This window comes from Carassius carassius, chromosome 25 (genome assembly GCF_963082965.1).
Source record: "Carassius carassius chromosome 25, fCarCar2.1, whole genome shotgun sequence".
Taxonomy (NCBI): Eukaryota; Metazoa; Chordata; class Actinopteri; order Cypriniformes; family Cyprinidae; genus Carassius; species Carassius carassius.
Window position 1 is genome coordinate 4,944,236 of NC_081779.1, and position 27,676 is coordinate 4,971,911.

Genomic DNA, 27,676 nt, shown 5'->3' on the forward strand with positions numbered 1-27,676 from the left:
AGTACACATCTTTGAGCACATTTATGCATTACTGGATACAAGAACAGGCTGGGAAATCTGAAACATGACAAATGTCGTAATGCTATGATATGAGGTGCTTGCAAAGGCAATAAAATAAAAGCAAATATAAGTTACACAACCATTCTGTTCACTGACAAACCAGTTCTCTGCTTCTTCAATTTTTACCTTGCCTTATTGATGCATCTGACAGCTGGTGATTTCAAAATCAACTGAAAAAAGGTGACATATGTTGGGATTTGAGGCCCATTGCACATTACACGAATCCACTGGACTAACACGTTCTATAGTAGGGACAGTGTTTAATAAATACATTTAAAATTACAGCGTTTACACACTGACTGAGCTTGATCACACGACCACTGAACAGCGCTGTGAGGTTTGGAGCAGAGGTCTGATTCAAATAATCAATCTAGTTTAAAGGCAGATGAAACAGCGCTGATTCTCCACAGCTCCAACATTTAATCCACAATGGATTTACTGTAGTAACACTGAAGATAGAAAAACTGTGGCGTTGAGGCAGAAATGTATGGATATTCTATGCCAAATTGTATTGGCTTAGAATACCTTCAAAACGAGGTTGTTAAAATATTTACTGATTTTTACATCCTCAACTCAAGCTACTGCAAAACTTTGGATCAATGAGTGAAGGAGCTAACCACCAGATGGCGCTTCTTCCAACATTCTCGAGGCTTTGAATCTTTTTCCGGAACAATCAGAGGAAAGACTCAGTGCTTATGAGGCAACTTTGTCCATCACTACTCGCCCTGTTGAAATGCGTGAGCGCTCTTGTGGTCGAGCATGCAATTGCCGCTGGCTAACCAAACAAGAACCAGCATTCTTACAATAAACTGACCTTATGGGATTCATTTAGAGAAGCGGATTTTAAGTTTAGGTGACTCTGTTGCAGAACTCTGTTAACAAACATACTTTTTGTGTGTTTTTTGTATTACATTTTGTGTACTACTGAAAGTAGGCCATCATGTAAAATATATTCAAGCTAGGTTTATCTAAAATTACACAAGCGTGGATTTTCTTTTTCCCCCTTTTTATGCTTGGTGCAGTGTTCCCCCGAGAAAATTGTAATAGGGTGGCCAGAGGGGGCCACAGCAAATCTTGGGGTGGAAAACCAAAGATAAATAAGTAATATTCAGTGTAATTATCCCTATTTACTTTTGTTTCTGGTTAATGTGATATACTTATAATTAGCAATTAATGGCTCTTTAATAGTGTATTTCTTTTGCTTAAAATTAAGCCTAATATACATAACTAATATATGAGCAAACCAAATAAAAGGACAACATTTAGTTTAAAAACAATTTATAGGCCAATTATTTTCCACATACCTTTACTGTACACAAATGCTGCATAGGCCATGTCTACAATGAATAAGGAAGAATTTAACTAAATGCATTCATATGCAGACAATGTACATTTTAACAGAGTATACTCACAACCAATTCATATTCCTTTTTATTTCTGTTTTATTAGGCCAAAATTTTATCATTACAGCTTTATTCTCCTATTGCTGTGTCTTTTTGCAAACACATCCACAAAATCATCAAGATTGCCCTTCTTGATACACTTAACACCCCAAACTGCTCAATCGTTCATCACTCATTGTATTTCTCAAGACAGTCTTGATTATTTGTATCACAGAAAAACTGCACAGTGTGACAAGACATAGTTTGAAAGCTAACTTTGCAGTGCAAGCCTTAATTTTAGCTAATTTTAGCTAATGTAAAAGCTTTGTAAAAGCTAATGTAAAAGCTTTGTAAAAGCATTATTGATAATGTTTAGTTAGCAAAAAAAGATCCCAGAGATAAAGGCGTTGAGAGCTTTGCGTTGTATGCTAATGAGGAAACTCCTGTTTACTCTGATAATGAAGCCTGGTTTGTTCATGTTTGGGTAGCTGCACAAACAAATGGCGCCTCAACCCACCAAAACGGGTGGCACCGACTGCTATGTAAGTCGGCTCTGAGTTCTATTTAATCAGAATCTTTCGACTGATAGCAACAGTCATCGACTCGTGTGCAGCCTTATAGTATGTCAGCTTATGCAATGCTTGTTCTCTTATCTCAGGGAACCGATGTTATGCTAGTAACTGGAGCGTTTCCTTTTAAACGGTCTCTCCCATTGCTTTGTATGCTGTTGGGGAATGCATACAATACTGCTGTGCAATAAGCAAATGCAGAACAAAGCTGTAGACCACTGGGACTGAGTGCTCCTGTAAGAATGAGTTAATTATGAGACACTGTGGTCCATAAAACAAAACCTTCTCCACTCACAAAGGGGATTAAATAAACTAAGAGGACAAAATCTGTGCCAGAAGGACCGGGACATCCAGGATCTTAAAGACTGAACCGGGGCCAAGTAGAGAGTACCTTAGGCACATAGTCATGTCTTGGTTTGAAGATGACTCAACAGTTGTTAGGCCAAAATTCAAGGCATGAAGCACAGTCTGACAATGCTTGTAAGCTTGACCGATGCTAATGCTAGAAGTTGGGCGACAGGGGCCATAAGTCGGCTGACTGGAGTGGCTCAAAGGGTGGCTCTTATAGGGTCCTATAAGGACTATGGATTAGTCCCATGTCACCACAGTGTGAGGGTGAGGTGGGTTCAACCTCCGAGCTCCCCTCAGAACTTAACGACCAGGTCGTTCCCGCCGACTGACTGGCCAGCCATGAGAGCATGATTCGCCACGATGGCTGCCACATATGCTTTGAGCTTGGAAGGGATGCACTCCTTATCCAGCAGCACTTGCAGAAAGGTTAACACAGACGACATGTCACAAGGGGAAGGGTCTTCGTTCCTTGCTGCTCATCAGTCAGAATGACTGACCATTTGAGAGTTTAGAGGCATCTCATAGATGGGACCCTAGGCTTCTAAATGGCATTAGTCACTCTCACAGGGAGCTTATGACTTGTTGAAAATATAATAGTGAGAGAGGTAACAACAAAAGGTAGGGGTCAGACACAATCCTTGTAGCTCAAGCATCCTGAACACTACATTTCTTAAGTTAGGGCACACACATTCTATGGCTATTAATAAACATGAAATTGAGTATAAGTACTGACAATGCTGTATTAAATTTTCTTAATTACAATTATTACTGAATAATCCTAATTTGAGTTTTAAAAACTGGATTCACTGTCTCATCAAACAAATGTCCATTCAAATATATAGATTTTTTATTAAACTAAATATCCATCCAACTTTTATGTTGAACTTAAGGCAAACAATAACTTATAAAATATTAGTAACATTGACATATTGTTAATACAGAGATCTGTTTCTTTAGCTCAACAGCCTGAGGGAGGAATGTAAAGTTAAGCTGAACTTGGTGAGAAACATCCTGCTGCCCTTTGTAGTGCACACAGGTACATGCACAAACTTGAGTTGTTTCAAACAAGCATCCACTTTTATTGCCCCTTTATAGTAAAACTGTTATGTAATAAGTCGCTGTAGGCATATCTTAAATTGACAATGAGATCAGCACACCTCCATGTAGTTTCATATCTTGTCCAGTTTAATCCTTTTGCACTTTGATAGACTTTCCATAGTCAAACTTGCTTCTTTCAACACAGCTACATCACTTGCGTGATGCAATAGTGTTCAAATTCTGTGGTGAGCTTTTTGTGGCTTAGATTTTAGAGTCACAATTAGTTTTAAATGAGTGCATCATTGAAGCAATAATTCACCCCAAAATTCTGTCATTTGACAAAACTGCTTGTGGTTCAAGCAAAACCCATCGTTTTATCACAATTTCACCATCAAGTTAGGCACATCAACCATAACTCCTTCAAAAACAGCCAGAAGTTATGATTGATGATCAGCTAACTTTCTCAGACCACATTGCTAAAACTGTCCGGTCCTGCAGATTTGCTTTATTCAACATTAAGAAGATCAGGCCCTTTCTTTCGGAACATGCTGCACAACTCCTTGTTCAAGCTCTTGTTCTGTCCAGGCTGGACTATTGCAATGCTCTCTTGGCATTTACAATTAATCCAGAATGCGGCAGCAAAATTTTTAATTTTTAATGACCCGAAAAGAATACACGTCACACCTCTGTTTATCAATTTGCACTGGCTACCAATAGCTGCTCGTATAAAATTTAAGGCATTGATGTTTGCATACAAAACAACCACTGGCTCTGTACCCCTTTACCTAAATTCATTACTTCTGACTTATGTGCCCTCTAGAAGCTTGCATTCTGCAAGTGAACATCGCTTGATTGTGCCATCACAAAGAAGCACAAAGTCACTTCATCTTCAAGAATCGGCTAAAAACACATCTCTTCCATCTTTATTTGATCCTCTAACTTTAGCACTCACTATTCTTATTCTATTCTTTTTTTTATTATTATAATATTATTTATTTATTATACACTTATATAAAAAAGACCTCTAATACTAGGTTGCTCTATTCTTTTTATTTATTATATTATTTAAAGCCCTTGCTACATGTACTGCATTAACCTAACTGAGATTTGTTATAGCACTTAAATATCATTGCTGTTTTGTTGTTTTTGATTGCTTCCACTGTCCTCATTTGTAAGTCGCTTTGAATAAAAGCGTCTGCTACATGAATAAATGTAAATGTAAATGTACTACCTAAGTTTTTCCAAACCTGTATGTTTAGAAGAATGTGATCAACCAATCAGTTTCTGGTCCCCATTGACTTCCATATGTTTCTATACCGTTGAAGTCATTGGGCACATTAAACTGTTTGGTTATCATCATTCTTCAAAATATCTTCTATTGTGTTCAGCTTAAGAAAGAAACTTAATGACAGAATTTTCATTCTTGGGTGACTTATCCATTTGAGTTAACAGGCTATAAGGTTTTAGAGTGCAGTAAAACCAGCAGTGAAAAACAGGAAACATCCACGAATGTGTGAACATGTACAGAGCTGCTCTCATCTGAGAAGAGTCTGGAGAAGGAATGCAAGCTTCTATCTTACTTACTTCAGGGGCCGATCAATCAACCAATCTTAACTCTTAGCGTTACCTTTCATTTCAGGTGATTTAAGCTGACAGAATTCCTTGGTGTCAGCAAGTTTTTGATGAAATAAGGTCAACACGTCCTCATTAGGAAGCGTCAGTCTCGGTACCATCACATATAAGGACCCTGAGTTGCTCTACTTTTCTCACTCTCCAGCCAGAGCAGAGAAAGACCACAAACCACCGTCCATATGGCTACCATCTTCTCCAGCAGTAGCTTCATTTCCAGCAGGTCCTCTATGGGCTCCTCGCGCTTCTCTGCAGGTGGAGGAGGTGGCGGCATCAGCTCCATGAGGGCTGGCAGCGTGTACGGAGGCGCAGGAGGTTCAGGGGTCCGTATCTCCAGTGCCACTCGCTCCATGGGCTCAGTAGGTTCAGGAAGTGGCTTTGGCTTTGGAGGTGGATTTGGTGCTGCAGGAGGTGCTGGTTCAGGATTCGGTGGTGCTGCAGCTGGAGGAGGATTCAGCGTCAGTGGTGGAGTAGATGACAGCATCACTGGCAATGGAAAGTTCACCATGCAGAATCTCAACGACCGTCTGGCTGCTTACCTGGAGAAGGTTCACTCCCTTGAAAAGGACAACGCTGACCTTGAGTTGAAGATACGCCAATTCCTTGATAACAGAGTCTCTCCTATTGGTGCTACTCATAACTACTCTGCCTTCGAAGCTACTATCAGTGACATCCAGGCTAAAGTAAGTCTAATCACTTTGTTTTTACTGCTATAAGAAAACTGCATATTTCATTATCATGAAATAAGTAAATAAAATAAAATCAATGTTCACTTTTTGTTCACAGATCTTGAGTGCCTTGAAGGAAAAGAACACAGTCCACCTCAGCATTGACAATATCAACTTGGCTGCAGATGACTTCAGAATGAAGTAATAATTCATTATTATTATTATTATTATTTTCATTAAATTTGTATAGAGTATATGCTGTGGAAATGTACATAAATAATCGAAAAATATAAAAATAACTGTGCAACTGATTTTCAAAAAGATTTTTATGTAATTTGATTTTTACATTATTTTAAAGATTAAAGTAATGCTTTGATCGCATCAAATGACCTTTTAAAGGGATGTTCACTCCAAAATAAAAATTCTGTCACTTTTACTCACCCTCCACTTGTTCCAAATCTGTATGAGTTTCTTTATTCAGCTGAACACAGAAGAATATATTTTGAAAAATGTTGGTAACTAAATAGTTGATGATAGCCATTGACTTCCACAGTATTTTTTCCATTCAATGGAGGTCAATGGCTACCATCAAATGTTTGATTACCAACATTCCACAAAATACCTTTAACGAGTAATGAACTAGTAAAACGAGCAAAATGGGGAAAAACAGCCAGTAAGAGCAATGAAAATCTTCAGGTTGATAAAAAAGTTATTTTTTATAATGTTCCTTTCTGTTGGACAGATATGAGAACGAGCTGGCAATGCGTCAGTCTGTGGAAGCTGACATCGCAGGGTTGAAAAATGTTCTCAGCGAGCTCAACATGAGTCATAAAGACCTCAACCTGCAGATCGAAGAGCTCACAGAGGAGCTGGTCTACATTAAGAAGAATCATGAGGAGGTAGTAAATCACTGCAAAACCTTCAGAAATGGAGTAAAGCAAGCTTAAGACACATGATGTATGCTACGAACTGTTCCAGTTAAACATTTTAGACAGGAGGTCAGGTCACGTAAGGTGCTTTATAGCTTTAAGCTCTAGATGTCACTGTTTTGTGACATAATTCCATACCATGACATTTGAAGGCAAGAATGAACCGGAGGTGATGAGAAGCTGGACATCTGAAAATCATATATGCTATATCTTTAGGACCTCTTGACCTCTCGTGATCAGATGAGTGGACAGGTCAACGTGGAGATTGATGCCGCACCACAGGAAGACCTCACCAAAATTCTAGCTGAGATGCGTGAGCACTACGAGACGGTCGTAGCCAAAAGCCGGAGAGACCTTGAAGGCTGGTTCCAGCAGAAGGTAGTTCAGTCCAGAACTTCACTCTGCTACATGCAGTCAAAAATGTTGGAAATAAAATTATATAATGTTGGGTTTATACATGTATTGAATTAAACAATCTTTTTACAATCACTTGCAAAAAAAAAAACACTTCTTTTGCAGTCTGAGACCTTGAAACAAGAGGTGGTAACAAGCACAGGGACCTTGGAGATTTCGAAAACCGAGGTCAACACAGAGAAGAGCACAGTACAGTCCCTGGAGTTGGAACTTCAGTCTCTCGTTGCCATGGTGCGTATGTGCAGAAGAATATGTGGACACATAAGTGACACATCAAAACGCATGTCAATTGGTTTGATTGGTTTTATTATCTAAAGACCAATCGAACCAGTTGGCATCTACAACACAATTTTCAAGCAAAATGTTTCACATAAAATAAATCTGTTACATTCAAAACCTTTTAAAAGTAGACACTTCCTGATTGTTAAAATGTATAGAAAATGTATAGTTTTGGTCATCATCGCTAACATATTTTTCTCTCAATATCCCCACCTCACAGAAATCATCCATGGAAAGCACCCTGAGTGAGACTCAGAATCGCTACGCCCTGAAGCTGTCTGGCTACCAGGCACAGGTGAGAGTTCCCCAGCATATGAGTCTCATAAATCTTACAGACAGATCTCTTACTGTAGCCATATTAAAATGTGTTGGGGTTAAAAGTTCTGTCTTCTCCCCTCGGGCTTGCAGGTGGGTGGAATGGAGGGTCAACTGGTGCAGCTTCGTGGCGATCTGGAGCGTCAGAGTCAAGAGTACCAGATGCTTCTGGACATCAAGACCAGACTGGAACTGGAGATTGCCGAGTACAGAAGACTGCTGGATGCAGAAGCCAGCGGCAGGTAAATCACAGAGCAAGTACTTTTCATGCTTTGCTCCAGAGTTATTGGAAAATTCTTGAATTCATGCAGACTGAGTAACATTATTTTCCTGCTATATATATATATATATATATAACACGAAGGTGCACATCAGAACTCTGTAGTTCAAAAATAGTTCATTCAGTTGCTGTGAAAATGCCCTTGGGAACCTTTATTTAAAAAGGAGTAGCTAGTTAGCTTGCAGTTCTGTGGTAGTTTGTGGTTTACAGCTTGAAAGATAACATTTGTAGTACAAATTAAGCTTTGCAAGTTTAACAGGTTGGGTGTTTTTGTTTGCAAACAGCCTCACAATCTCAGGCAACTCTGACTCCAGCTCCTCCTCCAGCTCGATTGCTTCTACTAAAACAGCTATGATCACCGTTGTGGAAGAGGTGGTTGATGGTGGGACGGTGGTTTCTTCAACATCCCTTGTTAAGTGAAGCGAACCAGTTGTGATGGTTGGAGAACAGAGCTGAAGCTCCTCTCATGCTGTCAGAATATGGTTGTAGTCTTTGAGCATTTACAACAATAAAACTAATGTCAAAGACAAAATGTGTGTGTTACCTCATCTATTCTACATGGATGCAATTTAGAGATTTTTTACTTAAAGTTAAAGTGACCAGTAGATTAAAATGAAAATGTACTGAAAATGCACTCCCTCTAATCCCATCCAACATGTAGATGAGTTTGTTTCATCATCAAACAGATTTGAGAAACCAATGGATCCTTAGAAGTGAATGGGTGCCGTCAGAATGAGAGCCCAAACAACTAATAAAAGCATCAAAATAATCCACACCACAGGAAACAAATAATACGTTTTCACTTTAAAAGGTTGATTCAATCTAAAATACATAATATTGTTTTCCCCAAGTGAAAAAGTCACTTCGTCTGAATCAGCAGAGAAATATGCACTAATCAAGCAGTTTAAAAACAAAAACAGTCCAAAACAGTTCTAAACAAATATGTTGGTGGGTTTTGATGTGAGAGAATTGACAGAACTTTTTCCACTGGGTGAAGTGATGGTTTGAAGTTAAAATGCCTTTATGGATTTATTTATTACAAACATACAGCTTTTCATATCACAAGTCTATTTTGAAGGACGGGAGTCAAGTGGTTACTTGTGGATTATTGTGTATTTTTTATCAGCTGTTTGGACTCTCATTCTGATGGCACCCATTCAAAGGATTTATATAGCACTACTAAAAACAACCGAGGTTGGACCAAATGGCTTTACATAGTAACAATACAAAAGCAGCAAACAGGCAATATTAACAAATCAAACCTCATATTAGACACCACATTTACCCCATTCAAGTGTATCTGCTGTAGGCTGCCAGAACTAAGTGAGCTTTCAGCAGGTTCCCGAATACTGATAAAGACGTAGCAGATCTAATACATAAAGGTAACTCGTTCATTAGTGAGCAAGTGATGTAATGCTATTTCTCCAGATCTGTTCCAATGAAGAAACAAACTTGTTTACACCTTTTATCTGTAACGTGCTACTGCTATAAAGAGTGCATGACGGACGGAGAATATTCCACAAAAGTCCTTTAAAGATAAATCCACAAGAAATAAAGACTAGAATTCCAAGGAGCAGGCGTAGCTCAACACAAATGTTTAGCAAAACAAATAACCGTCAAAAAGGAACAGAACAAAGCACAGAGAATAAATACATAAGCAAGCAAGGGAATAATGACTAAATTAAAGAAACACAGGTGAACAGAATGACATAATTAAAACAACTCAGGAAAACTCGGTCAAAGGAAAGCTAACAGACACATAACAAAGAGTGAGTACATTTTCAGCAAATTTACATTTAGAGGTATTCCTTTCATTTTAAACATGTCCAATGGACCAGTTTAGCCACAGACTTGCACAGATGACAGCATCTGCTGACTGAATAAATATGAATGTCAATAAACAACATTTCATGGAAGTGAGATTAAACATTCATTTTAAGCAGGAATGACAAATCTCACGTCCATGTGTTTTGACAGTCGACCAAAGAAGTTTTTGTGACATATCAGGACTCAACTCTGTATAATGACATGGGTATGACACAGGTATTACAAGGAGAGGGTGACTTATGAGGACATAACCAATGTCCCCATTTTTCAAAACGCTTATAAATCATACAGAATGAGGTTTTTTTGAGAAAGTAAAAATGCACAAAGTTTCCTGTGAGGGTTAGGGTTAGGGGTATGGGTTGGTGAAGGGTGATAGAATATAGTTTCTACAGTATAAAAACCATTACGCCTATGGGATGAACCCACTTTTCACAAAAAACAAACGTGTGTGTGTGTGTGTGTGTGTGTGTGTGTGTGTGTGTGTGTGTGTGTGTGTGTGCGTGCGTGTGTGTGTGTGTAATTAAATGGAAAAAAAATAGTTAAAATATATATTCAAAAAATGCTACGACAAGCTAAATGTATTAAGCATATTTTACAGTGCAAAATATTTTAGGATAAAGCTTGTTTTCAGAGAATGTATTTTCAATTAAAGTGTATTTTGATTTTTTTTTTTTTTCACTTTTAAGTATAAACGAGTTACAAACATACCAAAACAAGGCAAAATTCAGTAAGATACAATATATGGAAATAGGTTTTAATATCTTACACAGTTTTGTTAGTCAGTGACACTTATCTTGTCAGCAAGACAAAAATATGACATTTTTTTGACATTTAGTGCTAATCACAGGGCTAACAATGACTCTATGAAGGAATAATATTAATCACACCCATCACTGTTACTCACTAAATCACTTCTGCTGTGTTGCAAAAGCACCTAAAAGGTCAAAATGGAATGAAAGATATTTAATTACTACTAAAATAACAAGCAGCAAACAAACAAATCTGGTTATTGTTCTGATGCTTAGTGAACCTGCTTTGATAAACATCACCTTTTCATCATGATGCTGATGTACATAAAGAAACCGCAAATGTCAAACACATTAAAAGAATAAGTGTTTTCAGCCGAGCCCAGCCCAGCCCATAAAAGAAACGTGGTTTGGTCAGTAAGCATGAAATTATTTTTGTGGTAACATGCCCGTGGAGGAGGCAATGAAAAGGTCTTGCTGAAAATGATTGCTACTAACACGTCACTTGTTTCTGGGATCTCTTTTAATGAAAATGAATGTTGTGCTGGATTCTATGCACAGGAATTTTTTTCTAAAAGTGTTAAAAAATTGTAAATTTCCACACAGGAAAAATAACTAAGAAAAAGGAAAGAGAACAGCATCATGCATTAATACTAATTAAAAAATTAAAAAGTGTTTTAAAAAAGCATGGAGAAGTAGATTGCAAAACCATTCTGTGTTTACCTTCATTCCCTCAATGCAGAAAAAAAAACATTCTATATTTTCTTGTTTTCCAGTAAACATCTTAAAAACAAGACGCATTTACTTTCTGGGGTAGGTGAGATGTATTGTATTATTAAAATAAAATATATGAAATTAATATTTCATAATATAACAGCTTTCAATTTTTATATTTTAAAATGTAATGTATTCCTGTGATGACTCTAGACTTCAGTGTCACATGATCCTTCAGAAATCATTTCAATATGCTGATTTTTGCTTATTGACTTCTTATGCTATAACTGATATATTATCATATATCAGTGACTACTTTAGTAGTGACTAATACTTTAGCAGAAACATGACACACAACAATTCTTTGATGTATACAGAATATATTCAAAATAGAATTTTAAACAATTCAAGCTGAACATTAAAAACAAAATTTTGAGAAGTTTATATATGCTTACATGAAGAAACTACCAAAAAAAAAAAAATAATAATAAATCTAAGCAATATGTCAATGTAAATTATAAACAAGTCTTAATATCCCCTCAAATGTATTTTGTTTTCAAGCGTTGTTATGTATGTATGCATATATATGTATTACTAGAAAACAAGAAAAAAAAGAAACAGAAACGTATTTGTGGATTTAAAGAAAACCAACCAGAAAGATTTGCAAGGCAGAGTCTTTTATCCAATGTTTCACCTTAGTTGTGACCTTTACGGTTGCTGGAATGGTTCCAGCGAATGCAGTGAGATGACATTCCAGGTGTTGTGTCTTGCATTCAGATTCACTCTATAAAAGAAGCCAGCGTTCTCCTGCCTTCATTTACTGACCTGTCAGAGCAGACACAGTCAACATGGCTTCCTCCTACTCCACCCGCAGCAGCCACATGTCCTCCAGCGGCTCCATGCGTATGTCCACGTCAAGCGTGGGAAGCAGCCGTGTGAGCACCATGAGGGCCGGCAGCGTGTATGCCGGCGCAGGAGGTTCAGGGGTCCGTATCTCCAAGGCCACTCACTCTGTGGGAGGAGGTTTCAGCATGTCAGGATCTGCAGACAGCAGCATCATTGGCAATGAGAAAATCACCATGCAGAGCCTCAATGACCGTCTGGCTACTTACCTGGTCAAAGTGCGCTCACTAGAGAAGGCCAATGCTGATCTGGAGCTGAAGATCCGCCAGTTCCTAGATGGCAAAGCCTCTCCTGTTGCACGTGACTACAGAGCCTACTTTGTCACCATACAGGATCTTCAGGCTAAGGTATATTATGTTTTGCAGGATTACATGCTATAGAAGATCCTAAATATGGAGCAAAAAAGTAAATATATGTTGATTTATATGTCCAGATCTTGGCATCCATTCAGATGAAGGGTAGAATGCATCTCAGCATTGACAACACCAGCCTGGCCATTAATGATTTCAAAATGAAGTGAGTCTTTTCAGCAGATTTAACATGTTTCAAGTCCACAGCAATGGAAAGCTAGGCTGTTTTTAATTAATTTATTTATTGACTAAAGATCCAAACAATATAATTAGTAAGTTTTTTTTATAGAAAAATGCAAAACAGCAGCATTATCACTCATGGTATTCCAGATTTATTATAGTTAACTAAAATTAAAACTATTGAACTAAAAAAAAATTTTAAATACTAAATTAAATGGAAATATAAAAAATAAACAAATCAGTAATAAAATTTGTTTCAGCATTTCTCATTTTCATTTTGTAAAAATGTACTAAAATAACCAAAAGTAACAACAGTTGCTGGAAAGTAAAAACAACAACAATAAAAAGGACTAAAAAAATTACTGAAACATTTAAATATACACATATCAATTAATATATTAATGTTAAAAAATAAAAATAAGAACAAAAAAAATATATAAAAACGATAATAATATTTTAGTGATCCTTGAATAACAGTTGTGAAACATTATCTCTGTAAACCTTATAAATTAATTAATTGTTAACTGTTTGGCAAATAAATCATAAAAAAAAATGATAAGCTTTGTATTCAATAATATGAGTGTTGCATTGAATTAGTTTTAGCTGAGTTTGGAGGTGGACATCCTGCAGTAAACTGACTTGTGTCCAGTCGATGTGAGTGTTTTTAAAGAACGTGTGTTTCTGACAGATATGAAACGGAGCTGGTCATGCGTCAGTCAGCAGAAGCAGACATCGCCGGCCTGAAGAGGGTTCTTAATGAGCTCGACATCACCAGAAAAGACCTCACCATGCAGATCGAAGGGCTGAAGGAGGAGCTGGTCTTTCTGAAAAAGAATCACGAGGAGGTGCATAATGATTCTGTGTGGAAATTTAGAATAGAATAAGATATTTGAGTACAATAATCTGTCAGTTAGCTTTCTAAACTTAAACTGTTTTTACACTGCAAATAAATCATTAATATGTATGTGCATTTACAGTTGTTTTAAATATGAAAATTTAGTCAAATATGCACTAAGCCGACTTTTTGGTTACAAATGTAATTGAAAAATTTTACCCAATAGCTGTATTATTCCATATTTGATCCAAAGTTAATTTTTTTCTGAAAACACATCTTAATGTTGTATACAGCTTTGCTGCTCAAGTGAAATTTGAGATATGTATTGAGACAGATATTTCCGTACATTTTACTGCATCATTTTGCATGATATGTTACCATTTAAGTATTCTAAAGTGCTGTTAAATATGACGGTGAAGTAACCACAGACTTGACATGAATATGTATTGACACGTATCCTTAGGATCTGTTGGTGGCACGGTCACAAATGAGCGGACAGGTTCACGTCGAGGTGGATGCAGCTCCACAGGAAGATCTCACCAAGATCCTGGCAGAAGTGCGCGAGCACTATGAAGCAGTTACAGCCAAGAACCAAAGAGATTTGGAGAACTGGTTCAAGACAAAGGTGAGGGACAGAAGCCGTTTCTCATCACCAAGTCAGCCCACTTGTTTGAACTCATGTAATCCATCTGTACTTTTTATTTCAGACAGAAACTCTGAAACAAGTCGTTGTCACCAGCACTACAGAACTGAAAACATCTCGCACTGAAGTCAACACAGTTAAATCCAAACTACAGGCTTTGGAAATCGAACTCCAGTCACTCTTAGCTATGGTCAGTGATTCATAATTGCCATAATGGCACTGACTCTTATTTTAGTATGACTTTACTCTGAATTTGCATGTTCGTGTTACATTAGACAGCATCTATGGAGGCCACATTGACTGAGACAAAGAATCGTTATTCCCTAAAGATGTCTGGCTACCAACAACAGGTGAGTAGATTTGCAATCACCAAAACTAATATAAAATTAACATTTTGTCATCATTTACTCAAACCTGTATGACTTTCTTTTTTTCTGTGGAACACAAGATGATGTTATTCAGTACATCTTAAGACTGGAAGATACAGGGAACAAAAGTTTTAAAGCAACAAACAATTTCTGTATTTTTTTTTGGGTACTCCCAGGTCACCATCCTGGAAGAGCAGATTGTCCGCCTCCGAGGTGATCTGGAGCGCCAGCGTCACGAGTACCAGATACTCCTGGACATCAAGACCCGACTGGAGCTGGAGATCGCAGAGTACAGGAGACTGCTGGACGGAGAAGCCACGTGAGTTCATTTATTCTCTGTCATTCAAGTTCAGTTCATTCAAAAAGCAGGAACACACTATTATTATTGTTATCATATTGAGAGTTTAAAACGAAAACCCCATATAACTGTTATTGTTCTTCTACAGTGTCAAAGCAACAACCTCCACGTCCAGCTCGAGGACTAAAGTCATCACAGTCGTGGAAGAGGTTGTAGATGGGAAAGTGGTCTCCAGCTCCACGTCCTCAACCATGTCTGACAAGCGCATCATTTGATTGGCTGTAATGGATGTTTGTGTTTGCAGCATGCACACAACTGGAAACCAAATAAAACAGCATTTAAACACTATTCTGAATGAGTTCTTATTTTATTTTATAATAAAATGTGCATATTCAGTTGAACTACTTAATCTTAAGAGTGGGAGTACATTTTGAATAATAAAAATAAATAATACATTATTTTAAAATATTAATACATTGGATTCAACAGTTTTATGAAATAATGCTATTTTATTCTGCGGAAACATATTAAATTACCTTTTTTGGGTTTTTTTTTTTTTATGAAAAAAAATGCCTTCAGTGTGACTCTACAATTTTCATAGTCATGAAAATAAAGAAAACTCTTTGAATGAGAAGGTGTGTCCAAACTTTTGGTCTGTACTGTATATATATATATATATATATATAGATTTCAAATTACTTTACTACGCAATGTATTGGGAAATGGTAATGGCATTTACCGTTGTTGTAGTTTTTTATGATTCTTACACTTTTGTCACGTCAACATGACATCAAACAACCCACCAGACTAGGCTCTATGGAGGACCGAAATACTCTAGATGAGATAATTCAATAATGAATTCAATAAAACAACAATAAATGTACCGGTTTATTCAGAAATCACTATATAATTATTAATTCAAATAAATAAATAAATGAATGTATCCATTTATTTTGTACAATTCCATGAAAACACAACCTTTATTGTTTAAAATATTTCACAATATCCTCTCACACACTACTGCTGTTTAAATATATCCTTATATATGACTTCCACAATTAATGTATTTAATTATTTAATAACATTATAATCATTTCAGAATAAACTGGTACATTTAACTGTTGTTTTATTAAATTCCTTATTTATTTAGTTATTTCATTTAGAGTACTTTGGTCATCTATAAGGCTCATTTTCTTTTTTCATGAAATAATAAAGACCGATAGTGAACAAACAGCAGGTGGCGCTCGAATGCCAAATAAGGTTTGGCTTTCTTTTTCTTCTGTTTTATCCTTGATGTTTAGCAACAGACCTATCTACGAGACTTTAATAGTGCTTGATGAACAACTAAAAATATTTTATACATATAGCCTACATTATTTAATATCTTACATTTAAATGTAAAAACGAAGTTACAGTTGCTGTAATGTCTTCAACTATGAGCAGATGTGTTGATGACAAACCTCTGATGAGGTGACAGCGACCTCTGGTGGATGACCTAAAAACCCTGGATATGAAAATTATATCGATGACATTAACCGTTTTCACCTCAAACATCAATTTTAGGTCAGCATTAAACATTGGAACGGAATCTTTTATATTAAAAACACCATATACTTAAGTTCTGTACGCTATATATATCCACGTGGCAAAATACCATAAATACGTAGCAGTGAATACAGATCTGACTCAGAAAACCATGCTAGGTCAAACACAGCTTGAAGTCATTCTAGATTGTATGCAACAACTCCTCAAAGATGCATTTAGTTCACTAACTACATGGATAACTACCCTGGAACAGCTGGGAGTCCAGTGGGAATTTAGCCTTGTGCTTTTGAACTATCAGTCCACATTCTTAAACACAAAGTTACTCATCTCACTGTTCCTTACATATTTAAAGAATTTAGCATTACTTAATGCAGATCAAGTAGTTATACAAGCCATGCATGGAAATTAACAACTGTCTGAAGTAAAAATAGATAAAAATAACTATGACTTAAAGATGTCAACACCCTTGTTGCCGCAGTCTGTCATTTTAACCCACACACATCTGGGGGGAAAACAACAACCTTTAGATCTTTTCAGCTTATGCAAAGTTTACTTCAGCCTTTATACTGGCTCCCTTGTGAAAGAGGAGACTGTCGGGACACCAATTAGGTGAAAAACATCCACAATAACCATTTAGAGTCAAACAAAACAAGTCCAGTTATTCTCACAGGATCTGCAAATATCAACAGAGCCACAGATGAAACATGTGCAGACCGGCCCATAGAATTAAATTAAAATGATCACACATCAAAGCTGTAAATTAATATGAATAGGTCGAAAGATTGCATTTCTAACGGTTAAATTCTTGGATGAATGCTCTTGCAGATTGTTTGCTTTTATTTATGCTGACACATCCAAATCACCAATTTCTTAACTCCAAATAACTCCACAGTTGACAAATGTATTATTATTTTCATATTTTTTTGCAGCTATTAAACTTTACTTTGCATCACTGATTTACTACTTTTAAACCCAATTTGATTGCAAACATATGTGCATTCCCTGTCTCTCTGTAACAAACACCTCTGTTTAAGAAATTCCACAGAGATGATTACACTGCAGTCAACAAATTGCTCTAAACATTTTATGACTCATAAGAATGACATGTTAGTATAAAAATCACAAAACGTTTGGCAACTGAGACCTAATAAGAAATGAGAATGAAGCTGTTTTTCTACCACTTACATTCATTGCAATGTGCTTGGGCATTGAATCCAGTTTTTACTAGACTGGAAGTAGACCAAAACCTACAGGTGCAGTAGTTGTCAAACTTGTGGTTTAACTGATGCAATTGGCCACAGATGACATTCTCAATAAATCCCAAAATAGCCACATTCAAACAATCAATGTTATTCATATGACTAAGGAGGCAGCTTCACTAGCCTGAAAATTACCCCATGATTTACTCACCCTCAAGCCGTCCTGTATATATTATTTTCTTCTTTCAAAATAATACAATATATAGATAAGATGCGCGCACACACACACTCACTCACTTTTCACTTTAGAATCTGGACCACCATTCACTGCCACTATAACACTTGGAAGACCCAGGACATTTTTTTAAATAAAACTCTGATTATATTTGTCTGAAAGAATAATATAATTTACAGCAAGGTTTGAGGGTGAGTAAATTATGTGGTAATTTCTATTTTTTGGGTGCAACTATCCCTTTAAGGATATAATTCTGTCATTTACTCCACCCTCAACTTGTTCCAAGACTGTTTTAGTTTCTTTCAGTTGTTGAACACAATTGATATTTTGAAGAATACTGGTAACCATACTGTTGATGGTACCTATTTACTTCCATTTGAAGTGAAAAAATACTATGGAAGTCAATGGCTACAGTCAACTACTTGGTTACCAACATTTTTCTAAATATCTTCTTTTGTGCTCAACAAAACATCAACAACAACAAAAAAACTCACACACATCTCAAGTTTGGAACTTAAAGGTGAGTAAATTATAAAAAGTATTTTCATTTTTGGGTGTACTATACCTTTAACTTTATAGTAAACATTCCTTCTGTTGTGTTAATAGATGCACAAGTTATGCTACCAGCCATTTTGCATTTGCATTTATCAGACACTGCTGTTAATAAAGAGATGGGTGAGAAACTTCTCCAAATGCACAATAGGAATACAGGAACTCGATTACAAATGGTTCCCAAATGAAGCAAATGCATGTTTGTATTTTGAATAAGAGCAAAGTAAATAAATAACAGCAGATATATATATGTATATATTTTTGATGTTGTTGTTTTTACATTATTTTCTTTAATAATTAATTCCAGTACAGGGTTAAAGAATTACATATTATCAATAAACGTATACAAACAAGTATTTTCCTGGAGGAAAGAAACTAGAGTGGCACTCACTACAACACAGATCAGACAAGATACAAAGACTCTCTGTAAGCTCACCGATCCCAAACGTAGACACTTTCATAAGAGAAAATCAGTCACAGCTGTACCCAAAAGAAGATATTGGGAAAAGAAGAGGAGACGTAAAGTATGAAAACATAATGAAACATATATATTTTAATTATATATATATATATATATATATATATATATATATATAAATATATATAAACTGAACAAAAAAGGAGTAATACTTTTGAGACATAATGAGGTTTCTTTCAGCTACTATCGTTGCTGCCACTGCTGGCACTGCTAAGATCGGGCTGTTCTCTTTTGTGAATCTGCTCGTGTGCTTTGAGATGACCTGATTGGCTAAAATTCTTCCCGCAATGCTGGCAAACGTACGGCCGTTCGCCCGTGTGAGTTTGCTGGTGTGCTTTAAGATGTCCCAAGCGACCGAAACTTTTGCCGCACTGGGTGCAGCCGAACGGTTTTTCCCCAGAGTGAATCTTCTCGTGTGTTCTGAGGACCCCTGAATTGCTGAAAGTTTTGCCACACTGGGAACAGCTGTAGGGCTTCTCGCCTGTGTGGATTTGCTGGTGATTGCGGTAACTCATCTCTTTAGTGAAGCTCTTGCCGCACAGCGAACAGCAGAAGGGCCGCTCTCCCGTGTGGCTCAACTGGTGGGCTTTGAGCTCCTTCGTTTGACCGAAGCTCTTACCGCACTCGGCGCAACTGAACGGCTTTTCGCCCGTGTGCAGTCGCTGGTGCGAGCGGAGGTCGTCCGCTTTGGTGAAACCCTTCGGGCAGTGCGCGCAAGTGTAAGGTTTTTGCCCCGTGTGGATGAGCTGGTGTCTTTTCAAGTTCCCAGCCTGTCCGAAGCTCTTCCCGCACTGGGAGCAGGTGTAAGGCCTCTCGCCGGTATGGATGCGTTGGTGAGTCTTCAGGTTACCCAGGGTGCTGAAGTTCTTCCCGCATTGAGTGCAAGAAAACGGCTTCTCACCTGTGAGGTTGCGAGGTTTGCGTGGAGTCAGCGCTTGGCCTTTTGTGCTGGTTTGGTTGTGCGTGGCAGTCGCTTTGTTCGCCTGGACAGACGTCAGTTCATAAAGGTTTCCAGATTGGAAATCCGAGTCCATTTTCCCCATGCTGTCGATGACCGTATCGGGCCGGAGCTTGTTGAGTTCGGTGCGCAGCTCCGCCATGTGAATGGACTCCAAGCCGTTCATCTCGGTCTTGATGTGGCTGGACATGAGGATGGGTTCGTACTCGGTCTTGATGGCGCTGAGCTCGCTGGCGTAGTAGCTGTGGAGGTCCGAGTGTTGCTCCAACTTGATGTACTCCAAGCTGTCCGAGACGTGAGTGATGTAGTCGAACACCAGACTGGGTTCGTAGTGTGACTTGTAGGAGTCCAGCTCCGTGCTGTGGAAGGAATGGAGGTCGCTGTGGTGCTCTGATTTGATGTAGTCCAGGCCGCTGATTTCCATCTTGATCTGTTCGGAGGCCAGCTCGGCCGTGCTCAGGGGCTGGATCACGGACAGGTCAACCGTGCAGATGGGGTCGAGGTCGGGCTCGCTTTTGATGCACGGCAGCATAGCCATGGGCTCCACAATCTCGGATGCCAGTGAGCTGAGCGTTGGCGTGCTACATTCTGACGAAAGCATGGTCAGGGTTGGCGTGGTGCACTCTGCTTGTAGAGGGTCAAGTGGCGGCGTGCCACACTCTGACACCAAATTATTTAGTCCTAAAGTGATGCATTCTGTCTCCAACTCTGCCATCCTGGTGGAAACTACTCCACCACCTGACCGAAACCTCTGTTATGAGTAATATATCTTATGTTCACAGAGATAAAAGCGGGGTTCCTGAGAGGGGATTGTCACAGCTGCCGCGAAAACCTCTGGCTTGGGTTAGGAACAATGGTGATTCTCCTGGCTCCTGGATTTGCATAAAAGATAAAAAAAACAATTCAGTCCACAGCATTTAAACACCAAATGAATGTTCCTTTACATACATATCGTAAAAACTTTTTTACATTTACAGAGCCCAAGCTCACTACTGAGGAATTTATGTTTTAAAAGCAGAGTTGTCTTTCTATGTAAAGTTTTATGTTTAGATATTTTATTTAATTATTTATTTTTTGCTCTGTACAGCACTTTGTATGACTGGTAGTTGTTAAAGTGCTTTGTGAAGAAAGGTTGAGTTGAATTAGACCATTTATATTTCTCTCTCCTTTTCATTTCCAAACAAACACTGGATGCTTTTATCTGTTGATTCTATCATATGATGGGAAATATTGTTTGGTCACACATTTATGGTAGACATGCAGTGATTTCACAAATGCAATTATCCCGAAACGACTTGAATGCACCTTGTGCAGGACTAAAGCTGTCAAACCTATATCTACTTTACAGGAAAGTCAAACATTTCATTTCAAGTATTGTTCAATTAAACACAGATTCACATAATTTGATATTTTAAATGTACTTAAAAAGTCATTTCAAAATGGCTGATGCTTGAATGCATGTGACAAACCTGTTATTGCAAAACACTAAATTACACTAACACTTGGTACAATTCTGCTCTGCAGAACACTACTAAATGCTTACATATGTATATACATATGTGTGTGTGTGTGTGTGTGTGTGTGTGTGTGTGTGTGTGTGTGTGTGTGTGTGTGTGAATGAGAACAATAACCTGACATAAGCATCTACACACCAAGATGTCAAAGTCAATCTGACACATTGGAGAAGCTTTACAACCAGATGTTCACATCATAATTTATTATTGAAGTCAGACAAAATAAAACTACCAAGCAAATGTGAAAGGGAATTAAACAAAAGAGAAGGATTAGAGCTTATATGTGCGTAATTACAACGTCGTGGCATTTGTGTAATAGCGTGTCGACTGCCTGAAAGTGCACATTTTAGGCCGGCGAAAAACAGAAAGACAATAAAAATAAAAAGATAAAGGAACCTGACGTAAATGTGTGGTGTAAAACGCGCATAATAGCTTGTCGATTTTACTGAGAATGACTAAAGCAACTAGTCAAGGTAGCTTCGCTAGTTCGCCACGCATCATGCACTTTTCTGCTGCCTTTCTTGAATCTGGCGGCGTTTTTACACACAATAAATCTTTAGCATTTTTTTTCCCTATGAGAGAACCTTTTAATCCACGACGCCCGGGAACGGAGAACGTGCGATACAGACACGGAACGGGTTATGATCGGCGGGTATATCGGCATGCAGAGCGCGTTTCGGTGTTTCCAGCGGTGGGGATGAAGAACATACAAAGGCAGGAGGGTGAAAATGCCACAGCTTCAGCGTGTGAGAGCCAGTGGCCATCTTGTTTGTAGCTGAACCTCGCTGCATCAGCCAACTGAACGATCCGCTGAAGGAAAGTTGAGCAAGCTGCAACTTTTGAACTCAGGACATCTACTCCTTCGCCTTTGCATAACAATGGAAAACGCTCGCCGCGATAGAAGCGTAACGTGGTGAGTTGCATGACTTGCGCGGTTCATGCGCGCTCTCATCACCACCTCTCAGGAGAGACCGGAGGAGGAAAAAAAAGATGAAAATTGAGAACACGAATAAATCCGCTAGGGAGGATGTCTCGGCGATTTTTTTTCTTTCTTTTTTTTTTTTTACCTGTTCATTGCTTTATTTAATTTTTTCGGCCGTCAGCACGCCGTAAGCGGAACCCACATCAAACCCCTGCCGGACCCGCCACGTCCACCTCGGCCCCAGCGTCCATCAGCCTCCCTGTCGCACACTCCTTCACTCTCGCTCTCTCCTCCCTCTCATTGACCAATTCCGCTTAGTTTTCACTCCCGTTGTCGCTTTCCTCCGGGTTTCAGCCGATGCACTTCCGTCGTAAAAGTGCAAATGCGCGCGCAGCGGTACCGTTTACTGAGCAGCTACTTTGTTTACTTCCTACAAATGCGCGTTTTCGTGCGTGTTATTGTTGGACGCGCGGCTGAGGGAAATTAGTCAGATGTCAAGAAATTAGACAGATGTGTGTTTGCTTCTCTGGCTAATTAAATTCCATCATCATGCATCATCATCATCAGTTACTCCTAACAGAAGCTGAGGACTAGAGAAGGCATGCTTGGACACCGCACAGTTGTTATGGACTGGATGGACAGTGCATGATTGTCATAAATCGATGATATGTAAATTATTAGACCTGCATTCCATTGCACAGGACAAATGGGTTGTAAAAAAAATAAAAATGGGTGTCAGTTCGTTTTATGCATAATAGTAGCCTACAAGTGTGAAATGTAACCACTGATAAAAGTGAAACGGAATAAAAAAAAAAACCTTAATAAGGATTAATTGACATATGTAAAGAGATGCATAATATTGTGTGTTATGACAATAGAACAAACGGAATTATAATCATTATTAACTGTTTAACTTTATTGTATTATTATATTATTTTAATTTGCTTAATGGAACCAAATGGTATTGCTTCTAAAAGTGAAGTTCTAGAAAGGAGTTATGAAGTTTAAAGATAATAAATGGAAAATATGATTTATGTAAATGTCATACATAGCAGATAGTCTGGGGTTACAATGTCTGGATATAGTAGTATATTATAAGAATCAGAATCACTCATTCCACAGAATGATTTCTATACATTAACCAGTGTCTTTCCCTGTCAATGAAAGCTTTCTCATTTAAAAATGGGAAATTCATAAAAGCAAGCAGCTGCACTCCTCTTTTTGGCCCTGGTGCACTTGTACACAGGACATACATAAATTACATAGCCATCAGTCTTAATGATATATGATGAATTATAAAATGAATTATTCATGTTTAATGAAACATAATTGTATTACATTATATACATTAAAAACATATGATGGTGTTTTGCTCCATAATCAACCCCCAGAGGGCGAGATGGTAAAAGTGATTCGCTCTCTGAGGGCTAAGGATGCAGATATATGAAGAGTATTAATAACTCCTAGAAATGGTTAATCCTCTTCCCTAACATGCTTGTCTCCGTTACACTTTTTGACGTGTCTCACAGATGCCACAGCTTTGGGTAATCTGCCAACAGGGCCACAAGGAGACCAATGTTTAAGAGGCAGTAAGACCTGAGAGGAGATATATAATAAATCATCATTAAATAGGAAGAGATTTCAGTAGCTTACTTTATAGGGGCCATGTAATTGTTTGCCATTTGATAATTTCCATGTTTTATTGTTTACAACATTGAAACAGAGGATTTAAATTGGCTTTTGACCAAGGAAAATATTCTAATGTAATTGTTACAATTATTAAAGGAATAGCTTATCCAAAAATTAGAAAATGTACTCAATCTCAGGTCACCCCAGATGTAGTTTAGCTTGTTTCTTCATCAGAACAGATTTGCAGAAATGTATTACATCACTTGCTTACCCAGAGGATCTTCTGCAGTGAATGGGTGCCGTCACAATAAGAGTCCAAACAGCTGATAAAAACCATCATAATCCATGGCACTCCAGTGTCTTGTGAAGAGAAAAGCTACATGTTCGTAAGAAACAAATCCATAAAGACATTTTTTTTTTAACTTCAAACAGCTACTTCCCACTAAAATACAAGTCCTCTATATATAAAAAAGTAGTCTTGTCTGAATCAGGAGAGAAATATGCAGATAAAGCTCAATTTACAAGCAAAAACTGTTCAAAAACAGTTCTGTCAATATATCAATGGATTTTGATGTGAGAGGCCAACAGGTGATGGACATTATTACTGGACAAAGCATTATTATGGATTATGGACTTGTATTCTGGCCAAAAGCAACAGTTTAACAAAAGTTAACAACTTGATGGATTTGTTATTTACCGAAAATGATTTTTTTTGTTACACAAGACCAATGGACTGGTGTGGATTACTGTGATGTTTTTAATCAGATGTTTGCACCCATTCACTGCAAAGGATCCATTGGTGAGAAAGTGATGCAGCACTAAATTTCTCCACATCTGTTACCATGAATAAACAAACTAATCTGCATCTTGAATGGCAGAAGTATTGAGGAAATGTTCATTTTTGAGTAAACTAATTTAAAACATAATAGGAGCACATACACTGTACATTCATCTTGTATATTTCATTTGCTGTGAAGGTAATTTCCACAATGTCAAGCATCACACAGCTGTTACTGCTTACAACATCAACAATAGCATCAAACAGGAATCTAGCTGGAGGACTTTACTGTATAAATTATTAGAAAGCCAAAAAACCTTAGGGCCATTTAATTGTTTGCCTTTTGCACATCTGTGTATAAGGGTTTAAGAAAAATATTAATTTCTAGCAATCCCAGAGTCCACTGAGTTCAGAAACTCATCTGAGAGGTAAACAACCAACTCTACTGTTGCACTGCTGGAAATGAAGGAAGCCGATTTTATGGATGATTCAATACTAAAAATGACAAAGCATGTGACGATGCAATATTCCACCTTTTTAATATATTGCCATAATTAAAATGTACAACGTCGTCCGTCACATTAATAGACATTTCAGTGGGACATTTTTTTGGAAAAGAAGTAGAATTTAATGCTGGTTACATCAACAGGCACTCCTAAAAGATAAAAAAAAAAAAAAAACATACACAACTTCCCTATAATAACAACTTTCAAAAGTTGACCCAATTTTATGCAACTTTTAAAAGGAAATTAAGATTTATTATTGATTTTTATGTGGTTCATAATTACCTGGATCACAATGTGCTTTTTCTGTAAATTAACAATATTAATTAAATAGAAAGTTTCCATTCATTAATCACCCTATCAAATTTTTTTCCCAATTTATAGATGATTTCAACAACAAAAAAATATGACTGAATGTAAACCCAAATTTTACAAAGCTCTTGTATTTGTCTACTTTTGCCATAAATATGCTAAAGCTATGTGAATGAGTTCTGAGGTAATGAACTAAGCAATGCTTTCAGAATACCAACAAAACTGAGGTATGGATGTGTGGAGTAGCAGAAAAACAGTGCAAAATATATACTGGAGTAAAAAATAAAAGTAAAGGGAAATGGTTCAAAAGTAATACTTGGCATATATTGGTCAAATGCTGAACTCAATAAACAATTCAGAGCTACTATGCCACCATAAAACAAAAAACTAAGCATGATCCATGGAAAGAGTTGATCTAATTGGTCTGTTACAACAAGTGTACAATGCTTTTCGAAACATGACAATGCAGATTCTTAAAAAGTAACAAAACCGCTAAAAGAAGTCATCATGCATAACATGAAACAAAACTGCAAAATTCAAGTAGTTCATTAGAATAATGCAGTTCCCCGGGCGAATGTTGGACTGCATCACAAAGTTCATGTGTCAAGACTGTTTGGCAGAAAGATGCCGTTCATTTTGCTTCATAAAAAAAAAAAAAAAAAGTTGACAAAATTACAGGTGCAGTGTTTTAATGTCGGCCAATTGAGTTATCATCATGATGCACTTCAAGGAAAGTCAGTGACTGCAGACGCGCAAACAAACATGGCGCACAAGTTTCAATGTCGCTTTTACAAGAGACTGCATCACACATTCGCCAGTACTAACTCAATAAATATCTGCAGCCCAAAGTGATTTTACATGCTAAGATTATTTAATTCATAGTCATAGATTGTTGTACATGGGGCCGTTTCATTGCATCAAGTTAAATGCAAAATTCAAGTCCTTCAATATTTATTTAAAATGCTTACTGTAATCCAGAACGAATGGAAAAATATACCATGATATTGTCACTCTTTCTAATATCACCAGTTCCTGTTCAGTCTTTTGGATTTATGAGCTGTAATTAGCTTGAAGAGTCCGTTCACCCAAAAATGAAAAATGTGTCATTTATTCACCCTCTTGTTGTTCCAAACCTGTACGAATTTCTTTCTTCAGTTAAACACAATTAAATTGCGCAATGCTGGAAGCCAAACAAATGCTGTTATGTGACACGAGCAACTGTCTGGTAACCAACATATCAAAATATCTTTTCAGTTCAACAGGTTTGGAACAACTTGAGAGTGAGCAAATAATGAGAGAAATATAAATTTTGGGTGAGCTACCCTTTCAGGTATTCCTCCCAGCAGTCTGAATCGATGAAACATACGGAGTTATTTTAACATTTGTAACTACACAGAAGTCAGATCTGACCAGCCGTGACATAATTAAAGAGGTCTAGTACAATATCTAGAGTTGACTGTTCTGGTGAACGCACTAAGCACAAGGAGGAAGGAGATCTGGTAAATTCTTAAAGGCAGGGTGCTAAACAACAAATTAACCTCTCAATCCTCACCACCGACTATAAGATCAGCTTATTGAGCACTAAACAGATGAAGTACTTCATTATACTCTACTAATGAAGTTAAGGTCTTCAATACATCTGAAAAGAAGCTTAAGGTTCATAATGTAAAACGTAATGGCCCACCTTGTTTAAAAAAAGCAATACAATTCAATAAGAGAATGTACGGTCATAAAAAGATTTCCCTTCATTGTAATCTTTGGGTTGCACGTTCTTGGTACCTTCCTACAGGGGCATATTAGGTAGCGTATAACAAATTAAGCCACATTTTTAAATTCACAATCAAATAATAAGCAGGCCAACTGGCCGGTCTCGTTCCATTTGTAAACTTTTTTTTTTTTGTGCAGGACCTAAACTCCTGATATTGCAGAAGTCCTGAAAGACATGGTCCCATCGATGAGGTATTGATCCAATAAGTAACAGTAAAGACCTTGTACTTTTTCCCCCATCATGCTCATTACTGACAGAGATATTGTAAAACTTCATGGTCGAGAGAGGGAATGTGCGAACAGGGAGTAAATTGTAAGAGCAGGATCAGTCTTCCTTTCTGGAAATGGTAGATAATCCATATTCAGATGCATGCCACCATTGCTAGAAAAAGCAAATCTCACAACTGAGCATTTATCCAGGTTCAAGTTGTATGCGAAAACTTCATGCAAACAGTAGAGGAAGACGCTACACTAGTTGAGGATACTAAGGAAGTCAGATCCTCTTT

The 27,676-nt window shown here is 37.5% G+C and overlaps 2 protein-coding genes across 2 annotated transcripts; one reads left to right on the forward strand and one right to left on the reverse strand.

Annotated features, from left to right (window-relative positions):
* The first annotated feature begins 5,130 nt into the window (after positions 1-5,130).
* LOC132104841 (keratin, type I cytoskeletal 50 kDa-like) lies at positions 5,131-15,126 on the forward strand. The gene is made up of 16 exons (XM_059510373.1): positions 5,131-5,712; positions 5,816-5,898; positions 6,440-6,596; positions 6,843-7,004; positions 7,146-7,271; positions 7,540-7,614; positions 7,728-7,876; positions 8,199-8,330; positions 12,034-12,451; positions 12,538-12,620; positions 13,323-13,479; positions 13,933-14,094; positions 14,177-14,302; positions 14,388-14,462; positions 14,657-14,799; positions 14,927-15,126. The coding sequence occupies exons 1-16, from the start codon at positions 5,212-5,214 to the stop codon at positions 15,051-15,053; spliced, it is 2,676 nt and encodes an 891-aa protein (XP_059366356.1). The 5' UTR covers positions 5,131-5,211; the 3' UTR covers positions 15,054-15,126.
* A 3,435-nt stretch (positions 15,127-18,561) lies between these two features.
* LOC132103965 (zinc finger protein 583-like) lies at positions 18,562-22,465 on the reverse strand. Its single transcript, XM_059509087.1, has 2 exons — positions 22,327-22,465; positions 18,562-20,617 (listed from the first exon to the last, which is right to left on the reverse strand). The coding sequence occupies exon 2, from the start codon at positions 20,458-20,460 to the stop codon at positions 18,964-18,966; it is 1,497 nt and encodes a 498-aa protein (XP_059365070.1). The 5' UTR covers positions 20,461-20,617; positions 22,327-22,465; the 3' UTR covers positions 18,562-18,963.
* Between the last annotated feature and the right edge of the window lie 5,211 nt (positions 22,466-27,676).

What these genes read in the sequence shown, in the direction of transcription:
- LOC132104841 (XM_059510373.1), top strand. Translation starts at nt 5,212, where the DNA reads ATGGCTACCATCTTCTCCAGCAGTAGCTTCATTTCCAGCAGGTCCTCT. An exon ending in GATGCAGAAGCCAGCGGCAG is followed by an intron (nt 7,877 to 8,198) that starts GTAAATCACAGA and finishes GTTTGCAAACAG; the next exon opens with CCTCACAATCTCAGGCAACT. An exon ending in TACAGGATCTTCAGGCTAAG is followed by an intron (nt 12,452 to 12,537) that starts GTATATTATGTT and finishes TTATATGTCCAG; the next exon opens with ATCTTGGCATCCATTCAGAT.
- LOC132103965 (XM_059509087.1), bottom strand. Translation starts at nt 20,460, where the DNA reads ATGGCAGAGTTGGAGACAGAATGCATCACTTTAGGACTAAATAATTTG.